Below are 10,425 nucleotides of genomic sequence, written 5' to 3'. Positions count from 1 at the left end.
AGTTCCATTTTCTAAAGAGTTATATTTGTATTAATGTGGCTGTAAAAACTGTGATTAAAAAATAATCCTCGTCTGTAATTCTGGTCATTTCAAACGCAACATAACGAGAATAAAGTCATAATATAGTATAAAGTTGTAACATTACGAGAAGAGTCATAACATTACGACAATTAAGTTGTAATATTGCATGAATAAAGTCGTAACATTACAAGAATAAAGTCGTAATATTGTATGATTTAATTCGTAACATTACGAGAATGAAGTCGTAATATTGTATGATTTAAGTCGCAACATTACGAGAATAAAGTCGTAATATAGAATGAATAAAGTCGCAACATAACGAGAATAAAGTCGTAATATAGTATAAAGTTGTAACATTACGAGAATAGTAGTAACATTACGACAATAAAGTCGTAATACTGCATGAATAAAGTCATAACATTACGATAAAGTCGTAAAATTATGAAAATAAGGTAACCTTACGAGAATAAAGTCGTAATATTGCATGAATAAAGTCGTAACATTACAAGAATAAAGTCGTAACATTACGAGAATAAAGTCGTAATATTGTATGATTTAAGTCGTAACATTACGAGAATAAAGTCGTAACATAGAATGAAAAAATTCGCAACATAACGAGAATAAAGTCGTAATATAGTATAAAGTTGTAACATTACGAGAATAGTCGTAACATTACGATAATAAAGTCGTAATATTGCATGAATAAAGTCGTAACATTACGATAATAAAGTCGTAAAATTATGAGAATAAAGAAACATTACGAGAATAGTCATAATATTGCATAAAGTCGTAACATTACGATAATTAAGTCGTAAAATTATGAGAATAAAGTAACATTACGAGAATAAAGTCGTAATATTGTATGAATAAAGTTGTAACATTATGAGAACAGTAGTAACATTACGAGAACTAAGTCATAACATTACGAGAACAAAGTCGTAATATTGTCTGAATAAAGTTGTAACATTACAATAAGTCGTAATATTGTATGAATAAAGTTGTAACATGAGAACAGTCGTAACATTACAAGAATAACGTCGTAACATTACGAGAACTAAGTCGTAAAATCATGAGAATAAAGTAACATTATGAGAACAAAGTCGGAATATTACGAGAATAAAGTAATCATACAACAACTGGTTTCAGAAAGCTTGGAGCTCCGCCCAGCAGATGATGTCAGACCAGCTCCACCAATCAGCAACCAGAGTCCACTTTGACCTTCTGCCCAGTTTGATGCTGCTGCTAAAAGATTTCCTGATTTATCAAACCAATGCTAAAGCAGAACTTCCCATGATGCTCCACATTCCTCATTTTAGGGAAGAAAGGGATTCTGGGAAGAGTTGGTATAAAATATAACTTGTTTCTCGTAATGTCACGACTTTATTCTCATAATTTTTCAACTTTATTCTCGTGATAGAAGGAAAATAAAATCTCTAGCCAGGCTCTAATACTCCATCGTAGATTGTAGCTTAAATCTGACTGACAGGATTATAAAGGTTTATATTTTCTCCCCCTTCAGGCTCCAAACATGGAGATTTTTTTGGTTTCAGATGTTTTTCTGTAAACGGAGAGAAAACTGCAGGTTTTATTAGAATCATGGGAATTTATTACATCAGCAGTTGCAGCAAAAACAGTTTTAAAATCTTCCGTCACTCCTCCTGCTTTTCAACCGACAGCAGAACCAAAGTCAGTCCTCAGAGTCCCCGTCGCCTGCTGCTCTGGAGCCGCAGAGAAACGGTTCCTCCGCATTCAGCTCATCGACGGGGGCGGAGCCTGCACCAGGAAGCAGCAGCAGCGGCGACACAGAGAGCGGGGGACCGTGAAGAAGAAGAATGACGACGTTGATGCTGAAGAACAGGCACATTGGAGTACTGAGTGTGTCTAGACTATCACTGTTTACAACAGTGGAAAAAACGCTTCGTTTCTCACAGAAAAACTCTTTGCTGTTTCTGGGGTTTTATTTTTTTGTTGCTCCGTCACTTCCTCCTCCTCCTCCTCCTCATCCTCCTCCTCCTCCTCTTCCTCGGCTGATGGAGGAAGATTCTGTCGGCTGGTTTTTTCGTGTTTCGGCTCCATCAAATGATCTCGAAGGTCTTCTTCAGCTCCATGATCAGCTGCCAGTCGGATTTCTGCATCTCGTCTCTGAACCAGTTCTTCAGGGCGTCGATGGACGCTCGGGTGATCTGGAACCAGAACGGACAGGTTACCTCGGCGACAGAGCGCAGCGGCCTCGGCCAATCGCGGGAGGGCGCGTCCTCACCTTGCTGACGATGATGTCCGTGGCTTCGAAGTGGCGGCCGTACATCTTGGGGGACTCCCCGGGGATGGGTTCGATCTTCACGCAGATCTCCTGGCCTTTCTTGGCCATGTCCACCGCCTTGTGGTTGATCTCGATGCTGGTGACTATTCCGATATCCACGAACTGGAAAACGGGAAAGGTGGATTAAACGGACGGCGTTAAACAACAGAAAAACGCCAACGGAAAAGGCCTCTCACCCCTTTGCTGGGCACGCACAGCGGCGTTCCCTGCTTCAGAAGCCCCGCCTCCACCGACACGCCCATCACGATGGGGTCTCTGGAGTTAAAGATGAACTGAGGAAGAACTCGGAGCTTCGCCGGGAACACGGCTATGTGCCTGAGGAGGAGGACGACATTAGAAACCTTTAGAAAGTGAAAAAGTGACGCAAACATGTAGAACTAAATACGTTACTAACGGTGATTAACAGTGGCGTGCACAGACATCTTTAGGGGCTGGTGCTCAGGTTGGAAAAAGGGGAACTTTATACGTCGGATGCTAACNGATGCAATCAGCTGGTTTTCCTTAGATAGAAAACTTTGAATCAATCTGACTGGATGATCTGGTGAACTGGGAAGTGACCTGAGATGACATGATGTGAATTGGAGCTATAGAAATAAACTGAATAGAATAGAATGGAATATAATTTTTCCGGTTTGGTAAAACACCACAGAGCCACAATTAGGAAATCTCTTTCAAATAAATTTTTTTCCGATGAAAAGCCAGTCGTCAAACGAAGTCAGTCATTTTTTTTGTCCTCAGAGGAGCCTTCTCCTCGTTTATGAAACAACCTCCTGCTGCACATTGGGAGGATCCTTTACTACCAAATTTTAAAACAGGCTCAAAACATATCTTTATTCGCTGGCTTTTAACACTGGCAGGACTTGTTGTGACCTTGATTATTAAGCTAAAACAAATTTTTATTATTGCCTTTTTTATATTTTTATGCTATATTTTATTATTTTTAACTATGTTCAACATTTTCTCCTGTATTGTGGGTAATTGAATGACATGACAAATAGACACAGCGCCACCTCATGGAGTTTATGCTAGAGAAGACAAACAAAAAGTAACTGTTCAATGAAAAAGTATTCAGACTTTTGAATAATACTTTATTTCACATTTAATAAAACAGAAAAATAATTAATCTAAATAGACAGTTTGGAAATTTTATTCAAAATATCTTAACAGCACTTTTTTTTTTAACCCTTTATAAATAAAACATCATTTATTGATCAGACTGACACCTCAGTAGTTCAGAGCTGATGCTTCTATCAGCCTACAGCTGATTTTCCTTTAACTACTTTGGGACAGAAGTTCCTGCGCTGTTCGTCGGATGGCACATCCATGCCATATGTAAGATAGCTTTGGTGGATAATTAGAGGCAGCCTGCCCAACTCAGACACCAATGGCAATTATACAGAACAGGATTAGGGCCACTAGAAAAAAAAAAAAAAGTTAGCTGATTTTTAGATTTTATTTCAGTATCATATGGGAAAAAAGTCAGAATTCTGACTTTAATCTCAGAATTTTGGATGTTAGCTCTCAGCTTCACTGATAAAGATGTGAGTAGTTTTGGAGAAACAGGAACACATTGGTGGAAAATGATGGAATTAGGCGACTTTTTCCGTCCCTGAGGGTCCCTGCTGATGCTGTTTGATTAATGAAGAGCAGAAGGTGATTAAAACCAGAGAGCTAGTCTCTGAAACAGACATGGCTACGGCTGGATGCTAACATGATTGTTAGCTGTCAGAATTCAGTCATAATTCTGAGAAAAAAGTCAGAATTCTGACGTTTTCCCATATTAAACTGAAATAATATTTAAAAATCAGTTAATTTTTTTTTTTTTTTTCATTGGCCCTAATCCTCTTCTGTACAACTACATGAAAGGTGAAAAAAGTAATAAAAAGAGAGCTGCAGTTCTGTGTTTGGCCACAGGTGGCAGTATCATTAGAAAACTGTCATACCTCTTTAATGTAAATTCTCATAGATGCATACAAATTCAACTTAAAAAGCTATGGAAGCTTAGTTCAGATTACATATTCAGTGTTCACATGAACAAAAAAAAAATCTCATTCAATAAAATATATGCATGAAAAAAAAACAGAAAAAATAAAAATCAGTAAATGACATCATCATCATGACCAAGGACAACTTTCATGTTGCTGTTGATTCCCCCTCTGTGGATCATCATGGCAAAGCAAATAGACCTCTTTCTACAGATTATAACCTCCAACTGCAGAGAGAACAGAAGAATATTTGGGTGTCAGGAAGGGATGCATGATGCAGCATGAAGAGGAGCAGAGATGAATTCAGTCCTGTTCAGAATACGGAAAACTGATGGCGAGACGGAGCGGGGACTATGGAGTCAGAAAGGGGTCAAAATGTTTGTAAACTTTTAAATCTTAGTTGAAACTGAAAAAAAAAAAAAGCAGAAACTGAAAAAAATATAACTATCATATTTATTGTCAAATATTTTAACCTAAAATGTGAGAAACTAAAAAAGCAAACTTAGAATAATAAGAATGCTGCAAGCTGTCAATCAAGTTTCCCCGCCCACTAACGTATGATTGGGGTCAAAATCTCAATGTGAAAAAAAACAGATTTGAAAGTGTAAAAAAAAAAATTAAATCCTGAAACGGAAAACAGAATTTGAAACTATAAAGGAAAAAAAAGAAACTGAAAGGGTTTTGAATGTGAAAATCTAAAATGTAAAACTACAATAAAGAAAATAAAAAGGGGGATTAAAATACTAGGAATTATGAGTTCTTTCAACCTGAGGGGAAGAATTTAGATTCTATTCTTATTAGTTTTGTTTTTTTTAGTTTCTCAGATTATAAGGTAAAAATTTGACATTCAATATCAATTTATATTTTCTCTTTTTCAACTTTGATTTTTTTCAGTTTCAACTAAGATTTATAAGTTTACAGACATTTTGACCCCTTTCAGACTCCATAGGGACATAATATCCTTATTATATATAGGTGTTGTGAATGAAACGGTGCCCAGCTTAATGTGTGTCGCTGAATGTGAGCATTGATGACTGAAAGACATCTTCTGCCTCCATTTATCTGTTTACTGCAGTCTGTTGGATTCATGTTAATGTGGATTTAAAGACATTTCAATTAGTGAAAAAAATTACACGAGGGAATAAAAAAAAAAAAAAAAGTCTGATCAACCAAGAATTTTGCGACCCCCACATGCAGCACCGCCGTGGACCCCCTAGGGGTTGTGGACCCCCTATTGAAGACTTCCGGTCTAGGGCAACATGAAAGCCTCTAAATCTCTCATTTACCAATTCAAATTAAGGGTAAATAGACTTATTTTAAGACATTTTTACTTCTTTCTAGATATTTTTTCCAGTGCAGTCTTAGATCAAATTCGATACTGCACTGCAAAAATGAGTAAAAATGAAAATGAGTAAAAGCTGTCTTAAATTAAGTGTATTTACCCTTAAATTGAGTAGAAAAATAAGATGATTTGCCAGTGGAATGAGCATTTTTACCCTTAAAACAAGATAATTAGATAATATGCTCCATTAAATAACAAATACACTTATTTTAAGAAAAAAAAGGTTTAGATTTACATTTTTTGCAGTGTCTCACTTCCTCCTCAATTCAAGAACAAATGCACTTATTTTCAGAAAAAAATGACTTAAGATACATTTTTTTTGCAGTGTGACTGTGGAACAATGTTTCTTTATATCTTTAAACTTTGATCCAGATTAATCAAGATGAGATAAGCACAACAACAGCAGCAACCATCTGCAAAACTAACAAAGTTTTTCTTAGTACAGCTTTGCTTAAACCTACTGGACGTAGTGAAACCATCTACTGACCTCAGAGTCTCCAGTTTGGATCCTGAACTCTTCACAAGCTTCAACAGCGGCTTCACATCTGGATCTTTTAACAAGTTCTCACTTATGTCCAGTTCTGTCAGATGGGAGGGGTTGGACTTCAGAGCCGAGGCCAAAGAAGCACAGCTGACCTCGGTCAGCCCGCAGTGCTTTATTCTATTTAACCAACAAAAAAGATGTCAATGCATTTTGTTTTCAAAGTAAATCATTAGTTACTAAAAAAGCTTACTGCATTATTACTGATTATAAATCTAAAAACATTGACACTTTGCAGAAAAGATCTACAAATAAATAAAAAATATCTTAAATTAAGTGTATTTATCCTTAATTTGAGTAGGTAAAAAAGATGACTTGCCAACAGAATGAGTATTTTCACTATAAGATAATTAGATAAAATGCACTTGAAATAAGTGCATACAATTGTGTTTTCTTATTTTAAATGTAAATTGTCTTGTTATATTGGCAAGATGTCTCACTTTCCTCCTCAATTCAAGAACAAATGCACTTATTTTAAGAATTAATTACTGGCGTAGATTTCCATTTTTTGCAGTGTAACAATTTAATCACAATCAAATTTTTAGATGACATTAAAAATCTAGATGAAACTGTGGCCTCTGACCTCAGACACTCCATTTTGCAGCGGGGACTCTCTAGAAGCCCACAGAGCGCCTTCACACCGGTGTCCTTCAGTACGTAATTCCAGCTCAGGTCCAGTTCTTTCAGGTGGGAGGGGTTGGACTTCAGCGCCGAGGCCAGAGAAGCACAGCTGACCTCTGTCAAACTGCAGCCCCATAATCTGAATAAAGAATACAGCATGTGAGCCGAAACAGGATGCTGCTTTAAAAAAGCACAGCTTATAGCACTTTCATTAACATTAATGGCAACATCTTGGTTCAGTCAAGACCAGGCATGTTTTCATAATCACAAAGTAAAGAGAATAATTAGGGGAAGTATAAACTTCAGCAAAATAATCAGCATGAATCAAATGTTAAACTTAATACAGCCATAAAAACAGGATATATTACTACACTGGAAAAACGATCTAGAAATAAGTAAAAATTTTCTGAAATTAAGTGTATTTACCCTTAATTTGAGTAGGTAAATGATATAGTTTGCCAATGGAATGAGTATATTTACATTTAACATAAGAAAACACTATTGCATTGTCTTATTTCAAGTGCATTTTATCTAATTATCTTATTTTAAGAAAAAACTTTCTCATTTATCATTTTTCCAGAGAGAGGCTCATATTCCATTTTTTTAACTATGTTAACCCTAAACCTAATTCCCAGTCATCCTAATGCTGTTCTGCACTGCAAAAATAGATAAATAAGTACAAATCTCTTAAATTAAGAGTATTTACCCTTAATTTTAGCAAATAAATGAGATCATTTGCCAATGGAATTAGTGTTTTTTGCTCTTAAAACAAGATTATTAGATAATATGAAATCAAATTTTATTGTATTTTATGATTGTGTACAGCACTTTGGTCCTGTTCAATGTATAAAGTGCTTCATAAATAAAGTTGGTATGGTATGGTATGGTAAAATAAGATAATGCATTTTTTTCCTTAAATGTCTTGCTCCATTGGCAAAATGTCTGACTTACCTCCTCAATTTAAGAAAAAAATGCAGTAATTTTTTGCAGTGCGTTTTTAGCTCCCATTAGGTAAAAATTTATTCACCTAGAAAACCAAAGATTGAAATGTCTAAATGTCAATCAGTGTATTATACCGTATATGTAGTCTATAGTCAAATCAACCTTTCTTTTAATCTCAGCACAAACTCAAACATGGTGTCTGACCTCAGAGTCTTTATACTGCAGCAGGGACTCTCCAGAAAACTGCAGAGCTCCTTCACTCCAGCATCTTTCAGGCTGTTCTCCCCCAGGTTCAGGTGGGTGAGGTGGGAGGGGTTGGACCTCAGGGCTGAGACCAGATATGTGCAGCTGGTCTGTGTCAAACTGCAGAGCTCCAACCTGAATGAAACATAAAGCATAAGAGACTGGAAGCCGACACCTTTCAGAGTAAAACAATAATTAAAACAATGCATTGTTTAAAAAGGGTTTAGACCAGCTATATACCCTCCATTTGTAGGAGTTCTGCCAACCAGTCCACATGTGTTTTGTGGATCTGGAGAAGGCTTTCATCCATGTCCCTCATGGTGCCCTGTGGGGGGTGCTCCAGGAGTCTGGGGTCCCCTGTTAATGCCTGTTCATTTCCTGTATGACCGCAGCAGAAGCCTGGTTTGCATTGCCGGCAGTAAGCAGGGTTTTGTTGTACAAAATGAGCTGTAGCTGCGTGCAACGATTGAAAAAATCGCACATTGTATGCCCAACTTTACCTATGGATCTACTGTCCCACCCTCACCTATGGTCACCAGATCTGGGTTATAACCAAATGGACAAGATTGCGAATAAAAGCGGGAGAAATTAGTTTCCTTCGCAGGATGGCTGGCCGCACACTTCCAGATGGGGTATGGAGCTCAGCTACTCAGGAGGAGTCATTGTTACTGCACTGCAAAAACAGTCTAGAAATAAGTAAAGATTTCTTAAATTAAGTGTTTTTACCCTTAATTTGAGCAGGTAAATGAGCTAGTTTGCCAATGGAATGAGTATTTTGACTCTTAAAATAAAATATTTAGATGAAATGCACTTGAAATAAGACAATGCAATTGTGTTTTCTTAATTGAAATGTAAATTTTAAATGTCTCACTTTCCTCCTCAATCCAAGAACAATTGCACTCATTTTAAGAAAAAAATACGAAACTAGATTTCAGTTGTTTTGTGTGATATCTTGTGTTTGAGATTATTTGTACTTTAAATCATTGCGTAGATTTTGACTTTTTCCAGTGCGTCGTTTGATGCTGGGTTTTTCTTTTCTTTAGATGTAGATCTCATATTTTTAATATATAAACATTCTCTGTCTGTTCTGGTTTAAAATGCTCTACAGACTCTATTATAGAATGCACCAGTGGTTTTAAAAAAAGAACTAAATAACTTTAACTTTTAACTAACCCTAACCATATCTTATGTTACCATAAGTCTAATGTGGGAAATTGCAGAGAGACAGGAATGAAAATAATCTTTGCAGATCCTCCACACCCTGCGTAGTCTGAGCCTCTCTATAGGCAGTCGGTGTGACATGAAAAAATTGGATCGGAGATTATAAAGTTGGATGCAGCTGCTGTGTTCGGGGGTGGAGTCAGGATGTAAAATCCTCATTTCATTGGCAAACTATCTCATTTGCCTTCTCAAATGAATGGTAAATACACTTAATTTAAGGAATTTTTTGAACTTATTTCAACATCATTTTTTCAGTGTAGCAAATTGAAGCATGGAGAGTGAGCAGATATGTTGGCAGTTATTATTTGAGGTGAAGGATTTCTCACCCTCCTCATCACCAGAGATTGAGGAAGGCTTTGAGGATCCCAGTTGAACAGAGCCTTTTCAATCCAAGCCTCTTACTTCTAGATACCCACTCAGAAACCTGAACCTGGTGGTGCTTAGGTGATGGAGGACATGATTACTCACAATGGAGGCGTGTGTATGATTACGTTTATGCACAAAGACATGATGAAGAATGGCTGTGCCTGTGATGCCGGCATGTATCTACCTGTACCATTTCAAACAATAATAAATATAGCTGCAGTGGCCACCATTACACCAGACGAATCCTGCAGAAGCAGTGGCGGATCTAGGGGGTGGCTACTTGGGCTGCAGCCCCGGATGTTTCCCCAAGAGCCCCGGATCTCGCTTCTGAGCTGATCAGAGTAAAATGTGCAGTACTGGAATTCACCAGAGAGTGGCAGCATGTGCAGGAAAGCAGCCTGTAGCATTCCTGTGCAGAAGACGTCCCCACTAGCTGTTGCTAAACAGACTGATGTCCCAGGTAGAGTCCTGCACGGGTCGAGTTTTCCCAACCCGCACCCGCCCGAACCCGTTAGGATGACTACCGAACCCGACCCGTCACCTGCAGATATCTTCAATTCAAATCCGAACCCGACCCGACCCCTTGATATTTAACCCGCAACCCGACCCGTTAACACATCCAGTAATAGGCTATAGTACGCTGCGCTGCAGAACAGCGCCATTAACACTGCAGCAGACGTGTATGCACTGACTGTGGCCTTTTTGGAGGGAAGCCCACACTGCCGGCAGGGCTTTAAGCTACAACAAGGGTGACCCCAGTGCCTGATTAATATTAAAAAAATCACCAACTACCCGCCCGCACTAAAAAAATATCCGCCCGACC

The 10,425-nt window shown here is 37.7% G+C and overlaps 1 protein-coding gene across 2 annotated transcripts in view; it reads right to left on the bottom strand.

Annotated features, from left to right (window-relative positions):
• Window positions 1-1,588: 1,588 nt before the first annotated feature.
• Window positions 1,589-10,425, bottom strand: part of eif5b (eukaryotic translation initiation factor 5B) — a 43,259-nt gene continuing 34,422 nt past the window's right edge. For both annotated transcript variants that reach the window (XM_015394714.1, XM_015394716.1), the window contains 3 exons: window positions 2,518-2,656; window positions 2,282-2,443; window positions 1,589-2,204 (listed from right to left, as the gene is read on the bottom strand). In XM_015394714.1, the coding sequence (XP_015250200.1) occupies window positions 2,097-2,204; window positions 2,282-2,443; window positions 2,518-2,656 (409 nt within the window). In that variant the 3' untranslated portion in view covers window positions 1,589-2,096. The remainder of the gene's footprint in view (window positions 2,205-2,281; window positions 2,444-2,517; window positions 2,657-10,425) is intronic.

The sequence above is a fragment of the Cyprinodon variegatus genome, unplaced genomic scaffold, assembly GCF_000732505.1.
Source record: "Cyprinodon variegatus isolate N-32 unplaced genomic scaffold, C_variegatus-1.0 Scaffold705, whole genome shotgun sequence".
Classification (NCBI taxonomy): Eukaryota; Metazoa; Chordata; class Actinopteri; order Cyprinodontiformes; family Cyprinodontidae; genus Cyprinodon; species Cyprinodon variegatus.
Note: the sequence above shows the minus strand (reverse complement) of the source record. Positions and strands in the feature narration are given on the sequence as shown.